The sequence below is a fragment of the Heterodontus francisci genome, chromosome 3, assembly GCF_036365525.1.
Source record: "Heterodontus francisci isolate sHetFra1 chromosome 3, sHetFra1.hap1, whole genome shotgun sequence".
NCBI classification, from domain to species: domain Eukaryota; kingdom Metazoa; phylum Chordata; class Chondrichthyes; order Heterodontiformes; family Heterodontidae; genus Heterodontus; species Heterodontus francisci.
This window is the reverse complement of record NC_090373.1, coordinates 40500842-40522586: the sequence shown is the minus strand read 5'-3', so window position 1 is coordinate 40522586 and position 21745 is coordinate 40500842. Positions and strand designations below refer to the sequence as shown.

Here is a 21745-nt window from a genome sequence, read left to right as displayed (position 1 = left end):
AGATCCCACCCCAAGAGCTGCTGGCCAATCAGAGGGTCGTCAGCTCAGCAGACCCAGCAGTGCCATTGGGAGCTGTGGCCACCTCTGGTACTGCAGGAGATCTGGAGCAGCACTCATGGAGGATACCCTGGAAGAAAGGAGAGTGGGGTCAGGCTGGCTGAGGCCACTCAGGCAGGCCCTAGTGAGTTGGAGGAGTCATTAAGGAGGAGAGTCTCTCAATGGGGGAGGCCCTTACCACTGGGGGTCCCCTCCATGGACCACAGAATGCCAATAATGAGGCCACCACCTCGAGCCCACGGGGAGGCCACCAGCTTTTACTAGGCAGCCTCCCCACGTGGTGGAGGGCACCCTCTCCACTGGTAATTGGCCACTTAAGGGCCTCATTGGCCTCTGGACAGAAGGCCATCCTCAACCTTCCCCGCCCCTGGTAAAATTCCATGGCACGGGCACGCCACCTCTACCTTCCCTCACCATGTTATGCCACCCTCACCACCAAACCCATCCCTAGAGGGCTGATAAATTCTGCTCCCAATATGTCAGGTCAATGACCTTTCACTAGAGGTCTGATGAAAGGTCACATACCTGAAACGTTAACTCTGTTTCTCTCTCCACAGTGATGCCTGACCTGCTGAGTATTTCCAGCACTTTCTGATTTTATTTCATATTTCCAGCATCTGCAGTGTTATGTGAATAATTGTCTTTGCCCCAGTGAACTCCAGTGTATTATCAATAATTTTCCACCTCTCCTATTAATATACTCAAATGTCTGCAGTGTTAGCTGCAGACTAATACAGATCAACATTTCAACAAGGCAGTACACAAGATGCATTATAATTTTGAATAGACACTTATAGGTTATAGAGTTAATTATTATGCAAATACTTTCAATGATCAGTTTAGAACTTGGTTCATTTGAGGTTTTGCATCAATAATACTCACCTTTTGTTTCCTCAGTGTCCTCTGCTGTTCTTTCACAATAAATATATGATACTTGACCCAATGCCCGCACAATTAGAGATAATTGCAATTTTTGGCAATTCTTCTTACCCTTGAACTCTTCACTCCAGTGTCAAGTCTCTTAGCAGAGAATAAATCCTTTCACACCCATACATCTTATATCTGTGCATTTACCTCTCCTCCTCCTAACAATTGGCTTGGTTAAGCAGCCATTTATTAAGTACAATTTTGATGATTTTAGAACTTCTTTTCTGCCCTTGGATCTGGATTTGAATCCCAGATGGAACGGGAATCTTTGATAACTATAAGGGCTCCTCTTCCTAATCAATATCAAGCAACGGCACAAAGCAATTTTACACAGAAGTCATGTAGTTTGTGTGGTAAATGGCAAAGTTCACACTGGTTGCAATAGGGACGCTTTTCTAAGAATAGGGTTTAGGCCTGTGGTTGAGACAGATTAGAGGTAGGTTCACTTTAGAGATGGTATACCTCTCCTGGGAGTGTTTGATGCTAATTTGGAAAGAGAGCCATTCCAATACTAAACACCATTAACTGTCACCTCAAACATTCATTGAAAGAATATAACAGAAGTGTGGAATGTTATTTTTTAAGTAGGGGTTCCAGTGTAAAACACACTTGGGATTACAATCCTTACTGAAAATGGAAACGACTTTAATAAAAATAACTAATGCTAATCTAATTTTAAAAACAAAAATCAACGTTTAATTTAGTTTTGATGATACTTGAGGTTTCCATTACTTAAATAATAGAAAAAAACATTGCAATTACTTGTAAACAACAGTTTGAACCACTTAGATCAGATTTGTTTTGAAAGCGTGTGAATTGGTTTGGAAACTCTCACTATGGTTTGGTATTATTGCTTTAATAAATTGGATAAGTGTCGTTAAAAGCTGTGGAAAATGTTAGAATTTGCAGTGATACTGGGATAAAAGAGTTTTGCAGTAACAGGAACAGAAGATAATACTTTGCCATAGGAATGCTAATGACAGGTAAAAGTGGAGAAAAAAATGATTGTACTGGTAGGTGTAATTATGTAGTACTGTTTATTCTGGCTTATTTTAATATGAAGAATAGTCTAAAGATGCAATGAGATAAGGTTCTTGTTACATCATCAGTTCGATAGACTGTGATTCTTCACAGTAAAAAATACAACTATATGAAGTGAGTGGACTCATCATTTGAAAGCTCTCTCTTAAAAATCCATTATCAATCTGTTCAAAGGAGGAAAGGTCGGAGTTAAGATAGGTTTCAAATTAAAAACACGAACACAACCCTATAGAAGAAATGAATCATAACACAGCATTGAGAAACATGAGTACCCCACAATCCTGAACAACATTATTAATGTAGAGAAACAAAGAGAAATAACAATATATAGAAAATATAAGGAAATAAAAGTGATGGAGAATAGTCAAGGGCAAAGAGAATGAAGAGGAGTCAAGGATGAGATTGAGAGTAGTCTTCAAGTTAGCCATATGAACTTGCATGGAACATGTTCATCGTTATTTTCTATTGCTTCAGCTAAAGTGAGATGTGACCTATGAAAGAAACAAAGATTATATGGCTGCTGCCTTTTCTGTGAAGGATTATTTCACTAATTATTTAGAGATTTAAAGTGGTAATATTCATTTACATTCATATCTCTGAGTGCACTTTGGTGATTTTCAGAAACCATTTCACAGGATGCAGTTTTAGTTCTGTGCTTTAATTCTCAAAAGCCAACTAACATTTTAATTCACAGCAAAGACCCTAGACAACAAACAGGATAGATGGTGTGAAGCAACAATTTTTGGCCTATCCTGTAGGGTGCTAGACTTGCGGGGTAAATGGGGAAATTCGTAGATGTTTTCATGACTTATCATCTTTGCATGTAAAAATGATAATCAGCATGTAATTCAAAAATAATAAAAGCAATTTAAACAGTATTGGGGCAGAAAACAACTTGGGAGAAATGATTTAAACTACAAGCATAAAAAATCATGAAAATATAGTTTTGTGAAATTACGGTGCCATGCTCATGCACATATTGAATAATGAATACAAGAATTCTCAGCTTTAAACATGTACAGAAAATGATGTTCTTGCAATTTGTTAATTTATGCTTTTCTTCTTGTGGTCAATCATAGTTATTGATTGTGGTGACCCAGGTGCTTTAGCTAATGGTGTCCATCTGGGAAATGATTTCACCTATAATAAGACAGTCGCCTATCAATGTAACCCAGGCTTTAGGATGGAACCACCTATATCTTCTACACTGCGCTGCATGAGGAATGGCTCTTGGAATCAGAACAAACCTGTCTGTAAAGGTATGAACCAATGCTATTTAGAAGCAAGGGTCTGTCATTACTGGACACTGTATGTGCTGTTAACAGTACAAGAACATAAGAAATAGGAGCAGGAGTAGGCCATTCAGCCCCTCAAGCCTGTCCCGCCATTCAATAAGATCATGGCTGATCTGTCCCAGGCCTCAACTCCTCTTTCAGGCTTGCTCTGCCTAACCCTCGACTCCCCGAGATTTCAAAAATCTACCTCCTCCTTAAATACATTTAGTGACCTAGCCTCCACAACTCTCTGAGGCAGAGAATTCCAGAGATTCACCACCCTCTGAGAGAAGAAATTCCTTCGCATCTCAATTTTAAATGTGTGCCCCCTTATTCTGTAATTATGTCCCCTAGTTCAAGAGTCCCCCACTAGTGGAAACATCTTCTCAACATCTACCCTGTGAAGCCCCCTCAGAATCTTATATGTTTCTATAAGATCACCTCTCATTCTTCTGAACTCCAATGAATAAAGGACTAACCTGTTTAGCCGTTCTTGTTAGGACAGCCCCTTCATCCCAGGAATCAGCCTCGTGAACCTTTTCTGAACTGCTTCCAATGCTAGTATATCCTTCTTTAAATACAGGGACCAAAACTGTACGCATTACTCCAGGTGTGGCCTCACCAACACCCTGTACAATTGTAACAGGACTTCCCTATTTTTAAACTCTAACCCCCTAGAAATAAAGGCCAAAATTCCATTTGCCTTCCTAATTACTTGCTGCTCCTGCATGCTAACCTTTGTGTTTCATGCACAAGAACACCCAGATCCCTCTGTACTGCAGTATTTTGTAGTCTTTCTCCATGTAAATAATAATCTGCCTTTTTATTCTTCCTACCAAAGTGGATGACCTCATACTTTCCCATATTGAACATCATCTGCCAATTTTTTGCCCACTCACTGAACCTATCTATATCTCTTTGCAGATTTTTTGTATGTAAGCCTTCTAACTTGCATTATTGCTAATTAATTAATTAGCTCTACCTATGCCAATAATGAATTGAGTTAAATAGGCAGCCTATGTATATTTTTTGAGTTAGCAGTTTGACTGGGTTCAGAGCTGCCGAGGAGACACTGCAGGTGAGCTCATATTGTCTTTATCGCTCACCTCTATAATTGAGGACCCATGGTGAGCATCTGATTCTCTCAAGTCTGCAGTAGATCCAGTGGTTGAATAGGGGAACTGGGAGTCAATAGCTCATCTGCTTTTCAGAAAAGAAGCTTCAAAGTTAACAAATTGACATTTTGAATGTTGCCAAGGCACACAATTGTTGCACGCTGTTTATCATATCAAAGGGGTGAAATAATAAGGGGTGCAAATTAAAAGGCAGCAATTTTGGCGCAAGAAGAGTTCCCAACTGTTGCTAAATTATCAGACTTCTTATCTAATATCCAGTACTTGATGAGCAAAAATGTCCCCCAATTAAATATTGGGACGACTGAAGCCATTGTTTTCAATTCCCGCTCCAAACACTGTTCCCTAGCTACTGACTCCATCCCTCTCTCTGGCAACAGTCTGAGATTAATTCAGTCTGTTCACAACCTTGATGTCACACGTGATCCCGCGATGAGCTTTTGACGTCATACTCACGACATCACTAAAACCAATGATTTCCACCTCTGTAACACCACCCAACTTCACCCCGTCTCAGCTTATCTGCTGCCAAAACCCTCATTCATACTTTCGTTACCTCTATACTTGATTATTCCAAGGCATTCCTGACTGGCCTCCCACATTCTACCCTTTGTAAACTTGAGGTCATCCAAAACTCTGCTGCTCATGTCTTAACTTGCACTAAGTCCTGCTCACCTATCACCCTTGCTGGGCTACCTCCAATCAAGCAATGTCTTGATTTTAAAATTCTCATCCTTGTTTTCAAATCCCTCCTTGACCCCACTCCTTCCCATCTTAGTAATCTCCTCCAGCCTTCCAACCCTCTGAGATATTTAGGCTTCTCCAGTTCTGGCCCCTTGAGCATCCCCAATTTTAATCGCTCTACCATTGTTGGCCATGCCTTTCGTTACCTAGGCCCCAAGCTCTGGAATGCCCTCCCTACACCTCTCTGCCTTTCTACCTCACTTTCTTCCTTTAAGACACTCCTCAAAAACCGATCTCTTAGGCCAAGCTTTTGGTCGTCTGACTTAATGTCGCCTTATGTGGCTCGATGTTATATTTTGTTTTATAATGCTCTTGTGAAGCACGTGGGATTTCTTATTAAGTTAAAGATCCTATATAAATATAAGTTGTTGTTGTTGTTGTAAATAGAACTTGTTCACTCCAAAAGTAATAATGTTCTGGAATATGTTACTAGGGAATGCCACCGAAGCATTCAGTACAAATAGGTTTAAGAGATAATTGGATGTGTTTCGGGAGAGGAAAGGAATTGAAGGATATAGTAAGATGGTGGGTAGGTACAAAATCTGTAGACTTCCCAGAAATATTGCTTCTGTAATTCTAATTTATCTAAGGATTATAGTAGAAGAGCAAGCCATGTATTTACTGATCGGATCACAGCAGTATGACTGTCTATGCATTTTTGCTTATTGTAATAGGATTTTTACAGAATTAGTACTTGGGGATTTCACTGACAGTTTAAGTGTCAATCAGTATTTGTGGAGTAAATGAAGAGCCTATGAACAAGATGAAGTTTATAGGTTGTATCCAGCAGTAAATTGTGCTATTTTCACATACAAAATGTGAAAACAACTATATCAGCATTATTTATTTATTTATTTAGAGCTACAGCACTGAAACAGGCCTTTCGGCCCACCGAGTCTGTGCCGACCAACAACCACCCATTTATACTAATCCTACATTAATCCCATATTCCCTACCACTCACCTGCCACCTACCTACACGAGGGGCAATTTACAATGGCCAATTTACCTATCAACCTGCAAGTCTTTGGCTGTGGGAGGAAACCGGAGCACCCGGCGGAAACCCACGTGGTTACAGGGAGAACTTGCAAACTCCGCACAGGCAGTACCCAGAACTGAACCCGGGTCGCTGGAGCTGTGAAGCTGCGGTGCTAGCCACTGCGCCACTGTGCCTCCCATTATTTACCATCGCGGTGTTAAGTCATTGAAAACGTATACTAAATTCAGTAGTAATATTTGCTTCCCCTTTCTTTTCCTTTCCTAGAACTAGGAGCTGAGGCTATAGTACTATTTTACAGGGGCTGCAGCCTTCTTCTGCACCCAAGGGGCCATTCCTTCTGTCTGAGTCAGGATACTAAATGTTGACAGTGTTATGGTCAAGTGAGGAGGGGTCAAAAAGCTTCACTCTTTTTAATTCTTTCTTAAAGTGGATGTACTGGCCAATTCAGTAGGTTTGATTGCTTACTTGCTATAATCATAACAAGAACCAATTGGACAATTCTTCAGTTGAATAAAGAAAGAGGTTAACTTTATTGTACCTGACCTGAACTAATGAAAAAAATAAACTATGTACCAACTTTCACTCTCACACACACATACTAGAGGTTTACACACACACAAATAGGTTGCAGAGTGGGGAAAGGTAGATTGGTTGAGTTAGAGTCCATTGAAAAAAGGCATACAGTATTAAACTCCAGAAAGCTTGTTATGGAATGATAATGCTGGAGCCTATCTTTACTCAGTTTCACATTTATTGTACAGAGTAAAAGGAATACAAATATGTAGCTCCTCACTCAAAACCATCCACCAGTCTCAGTAAGTGTCTGCTTATAAGTAAGACCCCAATTAACACCCTTCATCTGCATGTAATCAAACAATTGATACACAATTAACAGATTCCCTTCGTTCTTTTATAATACAATGTGGATTAATATGCTCAAACAACATTTCAAAATAAATTTCATATTATGCACAAATTATTAACATGCTTAAAGAACATTTCAAAATAAATTAAAATAAATTCCATATTGGGTATAAAGTATTACATTGTGAGACACCCCTCCTTTATCACCCCTAATAATTTATTTGTACTAGCATTTCTTTTTGTGAAACAATCGGATAGCTGATGACTTGCATCTACCCATTTAAGTTTGGAGATTTCCTTTCTCTCCAGCATTTGTTTCAATCCAGCAAGGTCAATATGTAATCTTTTCTCACTCACAGATTTTGTAGATTGTACATTGTCCCACAACGAACGATTATTCACATAACATTTAATGGGTATCCTATCTTTAGTATGTCTCTTGTTCAGAATTTCACCCAATATATTTGAGAAATAGAACCCCATATCCACTGCCTCCATAAAACTAGTGCTTCCACAGCTGAACTACTTTTAATGACCCATTTTAATTTCTTAGCCTCCCAAGCTAAAGGACAATGTTTCCCACTTTTACTCACCAACAATATTAGCATGTGAAGCATCACTGAAAATTATTACCATCATGTTCTTTGAGTCACCTAAGGATGGGAATTTCAGGACACATTTCTCCAGATTTAGTTTTTTTAATGTTTTATTTGCTCTTAAAACATTCTCAGCTTTTGAATGTTTCATCAGCGTGCTTAACTCCAGCACATCAAAAATAGCATCAGGTCTAGTCTGAGAGCACAACCAGTTTAATTGAGCAATCAAGCGTCGCAATTGTTCAGTCTCTGCTTTAGAAGTTCATCTCAGTCTCTTTCCAAGTTTGAGGATGACACAAAACTAGGTGGGAATGTGTGTTGTGAGGAATATGCAAAGGGGGTTCAAGGGGATTTGGACAGGCTAAGCGAATGGGAAAAAAACATGGCAGATGGAATACAATGTGGAAAATTGAGAGGTTATCCAATTTGGTAGGAGGAATAGATGTGCAGAGTATTTCGTAAATGGTATGAGATTAGAAAGTGTCGAAGTACAAAGGGACCTGGTGTCTTTGTCAATGAGTCACTGAAAACTAACATGCAGGTGCAGCAAGCAATTAGGAAGGTTAGTGGTATGTTAGCCTTGATCGCAAGAGGATTTGAGTACAGGAGTAGCGAGCGACCTTGTATAGAACCTTGGTTAGATCGCACCTGGAGTATTGTGTGCAGTTTTAGTCCCCTTTTGTTACGAAGGATATTATTGCCATAGAGGGAATGCAATGAAAGTTCACCAGACTTGTTCCTGGGATGGTGGGACTGTCCTATGAAAAGAGATTGGGGAAACTAGGACTGTATTCTCAAGAGTTTTGAAGAATGAGAGGTGATCTCATTGAAACCTACAAAATACTGAAAGGGATAGACTGGGTAGATGCAAGTAAGATGTTTCCCCTGGTTAGGGAGTCTAGAACCAGGGGACATAGTTTTAAAATAAGGGGAAAGCCACTTAGGACTGAGATGAGGAGAAATTTCTTTACTCAGAGGGTTGTGAATCTTTGGAATTCTCTACCTCAGAGGGCTGTGGAAGCTCAGTCATTGAGTATGTTTTAAGCAGAGATTGACAGATTGTCCCCTATCTGGTACCTCAGAATAAACTCCAAACTCTCTCCATCTCTCGAATTTCTTAGGTTTTGCTTTTCTTATTAGTTTATCCCCATGTTTATTGGCGGTCACTAAAACTTCACGGTCATGAGGACTTCTGCTTCTAGTTCTATTCCGAGATTGGTCTCTAGCCTTCGTTTCATTGTGGAATCTGCTCAAACTATGGCCTCTATTAGCACTTTGATATCCTTCGGGACTACTGTTAGACGATCTCCCTTGCACATTACCAGAGGCTCTTTCTCCAGTACGTGAACACTTCCCTACGCAAGAGTCATTTGCAGACCCACTACTAGAACTTGCTCTGTGCTTTCTTACCCTCCACCCTTTCACCCCATTCTGCCAGCCCATGGACCTTGCTTCTTGGCCATCGTCTTGAACATTTAACCAATATTTAAACACCTGTATATTTTCCTGCACGTCCCACAATTGTTGCATCCCTCCATCAATAAGACCCCTCTGGAATATATGTCACCCGAGTCCCTACTCGGGGCAATTGTCCTTTGGATGCAATAGCCCTTTCTTGAGAGTCATGATCCCTCACATTACTATCCAACCCTTGATCTACCTCATTTTGTTCCTCAGGACTTTCATCACAAAATACATGAGTATTTGAGATACAAGGTTCATGTTTTCCCTCTATTGTTACAACCGAGGTGGAAGGAGAGCACTGTCTTTTCTAGTTCCACTTCTCCACAGTTTACAACATATATTCAAATGTTTACCCAGTTACTGATATGGTCAATTGTATACTCTACTCCTTAGCCCAGGATAAAATACACCAACCAGGTTTCTTTAATAAACAACAAAATTATCAGTTTATTATAAAACAGGATTTATCCAGTAAAGAAGTAAAGCATTCTCATACAGTTTGAAATATGAAAGGTCCCTTTTTAAATACCCAACACGCATGCACTCACACACACACTGGTTAAAGAAAAAAATAAAGACATTCTCTCTGAAGAGGTCTTTTATAAAACAAAAGACAAAAAAGAATACTTCGGCCAAATACTTGTTAATTCTTGAAGAAAAAGGATGAGATATGTTGTGTCCCAAAAATAGCTTACAGGCTGGTGTCCAAGTACACAAGTACATGTAGACGGTCACTGGGATCTTTTCTGGAGCAGTTCTTTTCAGGCGGCATCGAGAAGTAATCTGGCAGGTCTTCCAGGAGCATCTCAGGAGAAATGCAGCATCAGGGGTTTTAGCTCTCACACCTTCGATTCGCAGGGTTTTTCAAAGAGGTAGAGAAAGAGGAGCTGGGTGTTTTTCCACAAGCTACAAACCCAACTGCCTTCAAAACAATGCACACTCCAGCTGCACCAAAACAATATCCCAAAATCGAAACATCCTGACCACCATAAATCTTGACATGCCACTTCTCTGTAAATGTCTCCCCCAAGTCACCAAGGTTTCTGTTGTTTATTGAGCTTAAGGCATGTGACATCCAAACAAGACCTCCCAGTGACCCTTGTAAAAAACACATCCATGAAATCTTTTCACTTTTCCCAAATGAACCAATGTCCATAATTCTAAAATACAAGTCCTCAAAAAAAGATGCACTTTCATAATACTATTAGCTGTTCAGATTCTGAGATTTTGTAATCAACTCCACTCAATCGCAAGGAATGAGCCTTAACAGTTTGATTTTCATGCTTAATAACTATTGTCTTACCATTGAGACTGATTACCTTACCAGGGCCCTTCCATTACCTATGACACTCTCTTTCATAATACACCAAATCTCCTGAATTAAATTTCACCTCAGATGGCCTTATATGATGCCTCAGAACTCTCTGAATTTTCTCAGAGACCTCAGCCTTGATGAAAGCCCATTTTCCTAAATGTAAAACATTCAAATGTTCAGAAAAAAATAAACTAATTCTCGTACCTTCTGGAGCAGGAGGAGTGTCACACAGTACAGAAAGCAATTTAGGATTCCGCCCATCGACCAGTTGATCGGGACTATATCCTCCAACCATCTGAAGTGAATTTTTCACATGAACTGCCCATACTAGGGTAGTTGTCAACTTGCAGTTTGGCTGATCAGCTAAGATTTTATGCAGCATTTCATTAACCATTGCGTGATTCCTTTCACAGAGCCCATTGCTGAAAGGGCTTTCAACTGCAGTATTCATCACCATAATGTTCATGATTTCACACATGTCTCTGCACTCGTCATAGGCAAATTCCCCTCCATTATCAGTCAGAAACTTAGCTGGTTCCCCAAGTCCAGTCCCTATCCATTTCTCCATAGTAGTTAGCAGTATTTGTTCTGGCTAAAAGGAAAAAAAAAACAAGCAGTCCCTTAAACTTCCTGGGTCTTGGTTCTTGTTGGGATGAGAAGATATTTCATCTCCACCTCACAGGCCTTGGAGGATACAGTGTTGCAAATTAGGTGGCCATCTTAAACTGCTGGCAAAGTCATTTTTTATCTGTTGTTTTTTAAATTTCATTTAAAAAATATATAAATTCAGATCAGTCTGTGGATTGCAGAAAATTATCTTTCAACAAAGCAAGTTGGCGTCACAACAGTCTGTGCTAATCCTGCAGGTCATCAACAACTGACTCCAATCTTGTTTTCTCTCAGCGTGCATGCATGTGCACTTCAACTGTAGGATTCTTCACTAACTCCAGCATAGTGAGGTCAACTCTAGCTTCCCCACTGTCATTCTGGCTGAGATTACCTAATTCAGTGCAGAATTTGGATTGAATCTCCTGAGCTGCATATTTTAGCCACACACCAAGTGATGCGTTTTCACATTGAGCTACCAGGTAATAGAGGCAGTTTTATTTTAGGAGTGACTTTGGTATAGCCAGAATTTGATTATAATAAAATAACCTCACTTAATTTGCTAACAGAAATTGAAAAGTCAAAAATTTTGATTTCATACAGACTTGCTTTGAACATTCTCTGACTGTTCTAGTGGACTCCCACCATAACTTTGGAGGATGCCCACCACAATGGCCAGAAGATAGGCAGAGACCTAGCTATAGTGGGTCCTGACTCTCATCCACATTTACAGGATGATCTTGCAGAGGTGAAGCTTTCATCTGTCCCTTATATGGCAATCATCATGCTGGAGGTTTGTGCCAGAGGCAGGTATTCCAAATGTCAGCATTTTCACACTCAGGGCCTTCCAAGGACCTGGTGCATGGTTACTGCAGACATGCTTGATCAGACCAGAGTACCAGCTGGCATATTGGAGATGTAAGTCTTGGTCACTGTTGTTCTTTTTCTGAAGGTTGTGTATTTTGTGAATTTTGATTGCTTGCTTTTTTACAAGTCCTTATAATATTGCTTATTTTTGTAAAATCAGGCAGCATATCAGAATGTACAAAAGTAGCATTTCAGATTTGACAACATTTAAAAAACATTTTTTTAAAGCAAGCCCCAAGAGTATCTATGACTTGTTTCTGGGGAGAGGAGACTTACTCTACGGCCTACCAACCTGGGCACCTTGCTGCATTTTCCATGGAAGGCACTCTAGGGCCAGGTTTTTTTTTGTGACTTCCTAAGGCGGGATTGGAAGCAGTGGGATGGGGGCATGGACTATCGCGACAGGTGGCAGGGAGGGGCAGGAGTGGCGGAGGGCCTGTTGCCTCCCCGTCGCCAAGTAATCATCCGGGAGCAGGATAGGCCGCTTTCCCACCCAGAGGCCAATTGAGGTCCTAAAGTGCCCTATAAATGGCCAATTAAGAGCCTCTTCCTGCCACCACTGGGATGTTAGCAGCAGCGGGACAGGGTGGCCTCTGCCATGCGGGGAGGGCGCCTTGGGCGGCACAGTGGCGCAGTGGTTAGCACCGCAGCCTCACAGCTCCAGGGACCCGGGTTCGATTCTGGGTACTGCCTGTGCGGAGTTTGCAAGTTCTCCCTGTGACCGCGTGGGTTTTCGCCGGGTGCTCCGGTTTCCTCCCACAGCCAAAGACTTGCAGGTGATAGGTAAATTGGCCATTGTAAATTGCCCCTAGTGTAGGTAGGTGGTAGGGAATATGGGATTACTGTAGGGTTAGTATAAATGGGTGGTTCTTGGTCGGCACAGACTCGGTGGGCCGAAGCGCCTGTTTCAGTGCTGTATCTCTAAATAAAAATAAAATGAGCTGCCCTCCCTGCGGGCTTCCACTGGGAACAAATTTACCTCCCAGGACACCCCAACCCCTGGACTGCCCGACCAACCGCCAGCACCCACCTTGCTGGGACCTTGTGGTCTGGCCCCGGCGACCCCGCCTCACTTACCTAAGGTTTAGAGTTCCAGCACTGGGCCTGGGTCTGAGGCCTCTGCAGTACCAGCAGTGGCCACCACTCCCGGTGGCACTGCCAATACTGTTGAGCTGCTGGCCCTCTGATTGGTTGGCAGATCTTGGAAGCAGGCTCCCCATCCTTAAAGGGAAAGGGACCGCGGTGCCAGTACGTTAACTGCTTGAGTGCTACTAAATACAGCCGGGGTCCCCATTCCTTCGACACCACCTTCCAAACCCATGACCTCTACCACCTAGAAGGACAAGGGCAGCAGATGCATGCGAACACCACCCCCTGCAAGTTTCCCTCCAAGCCACACACCACCCTGACTTGGAACTATATTACCGTTCCTTCACTGTCACTGGGTCAAAATCCTGGAATTACTTTCCTAACAGCATTGTGAGTGTACTCATACCCATGGACTGCAGCGGTTCAAAAAGGCAGCTCACCACCACCTCCTCAAGGGCAATTAGGGATGGGCACTAAATGCTGGCCTAGCCAGTGACGCCCACATCCCACAAATGAATAAAAAGAAAATGGCCAAGGAAGGACTCCCCTCTCCTTTCTGGCCCGGTGTTGGGACCCCCACCGGCTGCAAAAAATCCAACCCTATAATGTGTGCAGGTGCCCTCCCCCATCCCACACTGCCCCTGCATTCGAAAGGGTAATAGCGTTGAAGCCAATGGGAAACCACCTCTTCTACTCTTCCCCAAGGACCTGCCGTAGGCCAGAACACAACGGATAGGACAGACAGTATAATGCATTCTTCTTGGAACTAAAGCAATATATTTTTCTTATGAGAAGCTATAAATATGCTTCCATTCATTTTCAGTCCCAGGTCCTCAGGTACTCTTGCTTTCCATCTTCAGCCCCTTCCCACCCAGCCTCACCACCACCAAACCACCCAATCCCTCTCATCCTTAAGGCCCCATTTCATTGAAGGCCTCAGTTGACTGCTATTTTCAGGCTCAGCAAAACAGATAATAGGACCACTATATTGATGGACCCAGGCTCTTTCAAACCCACTTCATTCCTTTCCAAGAAACCTTCCAAAAATCAGTCTAGTGGGATAATGTTTGGACATGAAATTAAGAATGTTGACCAGAAGGGTGAGAGAAGTAATCTTCTGTTCTATTACTTAAAGATGCTGGTCGCATTCTTATGAAGTAGGTTTGAAGAGAAATTAGATCATTTCTGCCACTTTCAAAGGCTAGTACTCTCTAAATTAGGTGACTGGTCTGAATGTTTCCTTTTGACTCACCACCCAATGAACCGTACAGAAAGGAAGAGATAGACATCCAGAGAGAAAAATTGACCATGAAAAAAAGTGTGTGTGAGGTTTACTTAGAGAGTGGAATGGCAGGGAACGGTAGACTTACAGAAGTTGACAGAATATGAGTGGGACACAATCAGAGAGATGCTGAGATGACAATGCAGGAAGTGTGTAACAGGCATACAGAGAAAGAGGGCAACTATTGCAGCAAACAGGAGATACCTTTACTAAAATTAGTTCTGACTGACTAAACAACAGCACAGGAGATTGACTGGTGTATCATTAAACTCAGGCTTTGACACAGGAGCGGAACTGAGTGTGTCATCACTATTATTACAGCACCTATATAACCCTTAATTTTAGCATGATATTGCTAAAGTTATAGCATGGTGGTGTTTTAATTACTTGATCAATATTGTCTGAGTGTGGTTGCACTTGTGTGGCATTACAACCCTTTGCAGTTACTTTAGTAGTAGTATTCTGTGGGAATAATATGGCAGAAAAAAGGGAGTGGTGTTCCCTTAGCTTGCAGTAGTTCCCATTAAATCACAAAGAGAAACAAATTCAAAGATTATTTATTTATTTTTCTAATTATATAATGTACAAATTAAATATTTAATATAGAATGGCAAAATAAAAAACTCTTTTCCATCTATGAACACATCCTCACTGGAGAAATTCGGAATATCTTTCAGTACACAAGTAATACCCTCTCATAAGGCTAAGTAAGATATTTGCTGCTCCTTTGTATTTATTTAGTGCTTGATTCTTTTTTGTTTGTTTGTTTGTTCCACTTCCTACTGAAGCTATCACGTGCACTCAGCCACCCCCAGTGCTTCATGGAAGGGTGCAGGGATCAGACTTCAGATGGGGCTCAAGCATCAGCTACACTTGTTCAGAGGGGTATCAGCTTTCCTTGTCTGCTGTCCTGACCTGTGAAGGAAATGGTATTTGGAGAGGAGAAGTCCCACAGTGCTTACGTAAGTTTGCATCACCTTTCTTGAATAATTTTAACTCAGTAATGCAATGTCCCCATTTTCTTCTCTGAGAATGGTGTTGATTAGCAGATTCTTTGTTCCGTATATTGTATTCTCATTCTTAATTTTCATTTGATTATTGTAATTAATTTGAGTTCTATAATTAATAAATGAGCCCCCACTGCCCTATTATTTTTCTTTCCTGCATTTCTCCTACCCATTTATTCAGAAAATTAACTTCGAATCCAACCTGCACTTTCTATTTTGTGGTGAAAATAATGAAAGAGCTGTGTAATTACAAATGCTTTTAGTCCGGGATTATCATTCTTTGTCCAATATCAGGCCTCTACCAATGCTGCTCGGTAAAGCTAAGCTATTTGGAAGCATGTGCGAGCTGTCAAGGGTAGCTCGTTTTGATTTTTCTCCTACCCTGTTTTTGGAGAAGCATTCACCTTCTGCCTGTCATTTTCCGTCCATGTCTCAGCTAAGATCATGAATTGCAGAGAATCATGAGTACAAATACACACTTCACCACTTTACAGTATGATTTGCTGATGCCCCAGTTATGTTGTATCACAACATCAGTTTTTATAGGTGTTTGCATTCGGAAATAAGTTATAAAGGAAGCAGGCTACATTTGAGTAGTTTATCTTACCATATTATTAAGAGTAACTTTTCGTAACTACAATGCATTATTATAGGTAGAAATTTATGTGCTGTTTGCTAATTCCTCATGCAAAACTGCATAAGACATAAAATGAATGAAAGATCATTACAGTGCGCAAAGTATAACTTGCATCATTATTTTTGGATGCAGCTGACATCAACATTTTTGTTTTCTGAATTGTATATGAACAAAGTCTGCCAAAGTTTTGGTCCACACAGATTGTAATGCATATTGCAAGTCGTGTTCAGTGATTTATTTTCCTTTTTTGAAAAGATCTAAAGTACTATGTTGCATTACTTGTATTGATTTATGGATATATTTATAGGAAGGCTGATTTGTATGTTAGGATAGTTTTTAATAGGACCTTGTTGGTATGCTCTAAACACACTGAGATAATCTACAGACTCTCACGGCCCTACATTATGAGACTGATATTATTTTGTTTTTTCCAGGCGTTATGGAAGCAGTAATGCACTTTTTTAGGCCATTAAGTGGAGCCATGTTGCATTTGTCAAAATGTAATTTACAACCTGCATATCATGGAGATAACCAGAATGCTAACAATGACAATTATGTAGGTGATGGTCTTTGATGACATTTTGGTTCTTTTGTTACCACCCCGCCCGCCTCGCCCCCCCCACCTTGCCGCTTTACTCTCCTGTCCTAAACATGGTGACTTGTGCTGGGTACAGTTTCATAGGTACCGATTGACTCTCTCAAAGTGGCCATCTCCTTTTATGAGCTTAGTGTTGTGTCAGCGGACTATTTGACAGGGTCAGAGTTTATCGACTTAGGTGACATTTGCCTTTCATTACACCCGACCGGAGCTGAGGTAGTATGTTTAATGATGTGGTATTTCAAGGACCAGATTGCCAATCAGTCAGTTTTTTTAAGGCATAGGTGTATTCTGAGATATAGGAATATATTGAGATATTTTGAAATATAGATGCAACACTGGGAAAGATCAGGAGATGTATTTCCTTGTCTCATTTATTTGTTGTTGCGCGGATTATGTCCCCTTCTCCAAATTGCATAATTTCATCTGACGTCATGTGCCTCTATTTCCAAACCCTCATTGCCAGTGCATCTATGGTGCTAGAATCAGCAGATGATTCTTTCCACCCAACAGTTGTCAACACAATGGTCAGCACCCTGAGTTTTTTTTTATTCTTTCATGGGATGTGGGCATTGATGGCAATGCCTGCATTTGTTGCCCATCCCTAATTGCCTTTAACAACTGAGTAGCTTGTTAGACCATTTCACTGGGCAGTTAAGAGTCAACTACTTTGCTGAAGATCTGGAGTCACATAGGCCAGATCAGGTAAGGTGGCAGATTTCCTTCCCTAAAGGACATTAGTGAGCCAGATGATTTTTTACGACAATTGATGATAGTTTCATGGCACCATTACTGAGACTCGCTTTCAATTCCAGATTTTCTTAATTAATTGATTTTTAAAAATATATTCCACCTGCTGCTGTGGTGGGATTTGAACCTGTGTCCCCATGACATTAGCCTGGGCCTCTGAATTACTAGCTTAGTGACATTACCACTACGCCACCGTCTCCACATTAGAGTTAGAGCTCTGTGTACTCTCACAAGTGGATTTTGTCCTCAGAAGTTGAGATTTGCTCCCAGAGATGAAATCCTTGTGATACTTGTAATTCACCAACAAGAGGTTATTCTAGTTCTGTTCTAGAGACAACACAACCCCGCTATTTATACCTCAATCCTTATTACTTACCAGAATTTTTGAGCTTTGTCTACTTCAGGAAGTTGTTATTATCTTTTATCCTTCAGTACATGGTTGTGTCTAACAAGAATAACATGCCTTTATGTAGAAACATCTTGGAATTAGTCTGGTAGCATCATCATGTTCAAATGTCTTGAATGAGAATTGATCAGATGATGTTCTCCCATGTTACAATTTGAGTTTATCTTGGAGTTGCATTGAAGATTCTTCCCATTTGTATAACAAAGAAGACTCAGTCAGCTATGTAATGTATCTTTGCACAAATTGCACACCTTTCATTGTTTTTTTTGCACTTAACATACTGGACTGTTATTACAATTTCTAATTTTGCCCAAGGAGTTGATTCTAAATTCATTAAATTGACAGGTATATATAACTGTAAGGGATGCTGAGGCAGTGTCAAACATGAAACTAGTTCTGCCAGTCTCTCTGTAGGCCTTGTGGACAAACTGAGGCCTAAATTAACAGTGTGGAGCTAGAGATGTCACCTTGTTTAACAAAGTGCTGTTCTGGGCTTTGGACCCATATATTGGCAGACTAAGACCGACTGTATTTCTGAATTCTTCCTCTTTGAGACAGCAAGTATTATTCCATAGGGAAATTCATCTATTAGACTCTTTTGAATAGATATGAATATTTTACATGGTAAAACACTGTGGTATGACATTTTACCATCACAGCTTGACAGGCAAGTTATGCTTTGAATCTATAATTTTAACTCAGCAGACTACTCCCTATATCATGATTGTTATGCCAATGTGCTTTGTTGAATGATAATTTTCCTTGGTACATTGACTGGAGATCTGAATTTGTATTTTTTGAGACATTTTTAAAAGACCAGCTAAAAGGATGATTTCTTTGCTGGCAGCTTAAGATGATCACCTAATTTGCATCACTGTATCCCATACTGCGATGCTTGTGAGGAGGGAGACGAAATGTCTGCTCGGTCCCCAGCAAGAATCAAGAACCAGGAAGTTTAAAGGAACCACCTGTTCTCTCAGCAAGCACAATAATACTGCTAACTACTATATTTGAATGACTGTCATGTGACAAGCCCCTCCCTGTCTATGGTTTTATGCTGAGGTTTTCTCTGCAGCAGAGGAGAAGCAACTGGACTCTGACATGAGCAGACTCTGAATGAGGGTCCCCCGCCGCCCCCCTCCCCTCTCTCTCTCTCCATTCCCACTTGAAAGCTTCCAAATTCTGCTTGTTGACTGACCACCTTTGCATATTCTGGCTACAATCAGAAACCCTGTTGGAGGAAATCATCCACATCGCTGTCTCCCAAGAGACTCACCAAACCAGTCATCTACCTTTTTTAAACTAAAAGCCTCAGGACCACTAGAAGCCAGCCAAATCATCAAAGCCCGCAGTATACAGATATGAATTATGGATTCTAACTCAACCAATCTACCTTTACGCACTCTGTAACCTATTTGTGTGTGTGTAAACCTCTAGTGTGTGTGTGAAAGTGAAAGTTGGTGCATTGTTTATTATTTTATTAGTTCGGTTTAGGTACAATAAAGTTAACTTCTTTCTTTGTTAACTCAAGAAAACCTGTCCGATTGGTTCTTGTTATGATCATAGCAAGTAAGTACTCAAATACCTGCTGAATTGGCCAGTACATGCACTTTAAGAAAGAATTAAACCTGTTGTGGTTAACCAAGGAGAGGAAAAAGAGGGAAATCCTTCAACCCCTCCTCACTTGACCGTAACATGATGCTATGGTTTAAAATAATTACATACAGATCCTAGAATTTGTGTTTGCGTTTTTTTGCTTTCCAATGTGGGAATCTAACATTTTGCCATATACCATCCTGCTGCAAGAGGGTGCCATCTGTACCTAAGTTTTTTTTGTCAATGCTATTCTAATATGGGTACCTAGGGGGTATACAACAGCAGCCAGATGTGACTCTCCTCAAACTTTGCCTGTCTCCCCATGGAAAACAACAAGAACACTTGCATTTATGCAGCACCTTTGTAATGAATTAAGTGCCATGACATAAATAAAGGGTATGTGCAGCATCAGTTTTGTTATCTAGCAAGATATCCTGAATCACATCACCATCCTTTGTGACCCAATTTTCTTTGAAATTTACCACTTGTGAAAGATTTTGAATAATTAATTTGCTCTTTCATTTTAATAGCAAAATTATATACACAGAGGGCTGAATAGTCGAAAAAGCAATCTGTGTCACCTTTCACCAACTTCAGTCATGTATTCCTCTCTATATTAAATTTATTTTCTTCTCACCTTCTTTAGACCTTCAGGCAACGTGCACCATACCTCAGCTGAAAATTGGGCAATCTTCTGCCAAATCTATATCAATACCACTGTCTCACCAGTCAATAGGGAGGTATAGTTCAAGCACTGTTCTCATCTTCTCTGTGTTGAAGCTACTCTCCTACTCTTGGTGTTCTTCACTTATGACACATGGAGGATATGGAACTTGCTGGGGGTATTTTCTGCTCTCTCCCGCAGTGAGTTTGGAGGCGGGTGGAGCCCCACCACCTTCCGGCCTCCACCGCAATTAACTTTGTGGTGGGAAGGCCCATGGACAGTGAAGGTCCAATTAAGGGTCTCATTCCGCCGCTGCTGCTATTAGCCCAGTGATGGGTGGGCCTGTCGCCACATGGAGAGCATGCCTAGCAAAGCTTTGCAGGTTGCTTGCTGGCTGTGGGGTGTCAGGTGGGGGTGGGGAGTGGGGGGGTCGGGGTCCCTTGTTAAAAGGCACAGTGCCTGATCGAGGGACCTGGGTATCAGGAAGGGGGGAGCCCGCTGACAGCCACCCCCCCACCTTTGCTGCCGACCCCCCTACACACCCTCCCTCATGACCCCCACCCTGCAAAACCCCTCCTGCCCTGACTTACCTATGACTTGGGTTCCTTAGCGATCCACGGTTACCAGTGGGTCCATTACCAGCAGCAGCTACTACATCAGCAGGCAGGACTTCTGTCACCGGGTCCGTAATCCTGGGGAACGCCCACCACTGCCCACTTAAGTGCCTAATTGGCACGTAATGCGGCGGGCCTTTACCAGAGGAGGTGACGCGGGGCTCTCGCTGGCACTTCAGCCAGTGGCCAAGACCCCCGTCGCCCACAAAATCCCCCCTCACCCATTGTGTGGGAAATAATTGTCACAATCCTATATCATATCACTCCAAAGCACTGTGAATTGAAGAATGCAAATTATATATCAGTGCACCCAAACATGGTCATGTTTCATTTCTTCTGAGGACACGGATTTTGATTCTATGCAATTCCTTTATTGTACTTGAAAATATCTAACTTCACCAGAGAAAAGCCATTTAAACATTCCAATGGCTCCATTGATAAGTTCAGTGCCTGCTAGAGTGCTGAGCCGTACAGACTTCAAGGGATCCAGGTTCAATCCAAACACTGGGGTGAACACAACCCAGGATAGTATTAAGGACGTTACAGTTAGCCACAACATTGCTCATCCAGGGACAATCAAATCAGCCATTGTTCCCCTTCTTGAACACTATCTAGGGAATTCTGTTGTGAAAGTATGCATGTGCAGAGGACAGGTCAGGTTATGGTCAAGCTCAGCAACAGTGTCTTACTCTTTTAACTTGAATGTTGACAATTAGTATCTCGGCTCGGACACAAAAAAAAAGTCACTTGGCTCAAGCACTGGTAAATGGATGGCAACAATGGAATTGTATTCCAGCATGGATCAAGGATTGAGGAGAAGATGACAGGAGGGACACTTAAGTGTGAGAAAAGAAATCTCTTTTGATAAAGTTATGTGATAGATTTTGAAAGCTGCAAAGATTTTTGAATATTGTGCTCCAGGTACAGGTGTCCCACAATGTTAACTCCACTTTGGCACTTTCCTTGCTTATAGCTGTTTTCTGTGGAGACCCAGGGACTCCAGTAGAGGGGCGAATTGAAGGAAGAAGTTTCACCTACAAATCTGAAGTATCCTTCCACTGCCGACCTCCATTTCTGTTAGTTGGATCATCCAGAAGATTTTGCCAGGCTGATGGATTCTGGAGTGGAATTCAGCCATCTTGCATTGGTATGGTCACCTCATCCCTTGTGCCAGTTTATGACCCTTAGTTTGCTCCTAGCTATAGAAATGGAAAT

At 41.4% G+C, this 21745-nt stretch overlaps 1 protein-coding gene across 3 annotated transcripts in view; it reads left to right on the top strand.

Annotated features, from left to right (window-relative positions):
- The window catches only part of LOC137355859 (CUB and sushi domain-containing protein 1-like), a 1186508-nt gene that overhangs the window by 1115460 nt on the left and 49303 nt on the right, over positions 1 to 21745 (top strand). For all 3 annotated transcript variants that reach the window (XM_068021465.1, XM_068021474.1, XM_068021456.1), the window contains 3 exons: positions 3105 to 3284; positions 15047 to 15220; positions 21504 to 21677. In XM_068021465.1, coding sequence (XP_067877566.1) covers positions 3105 to 3284; positions 15047 to 15220; positions 21504 to 21677 — 528 coding nt within the window. The remainder of the gene's footprint in view (positions 1 to 3104; positions 3285 to 15046; positions 15221 to 21503; positions 21678 to 21745) is intronic.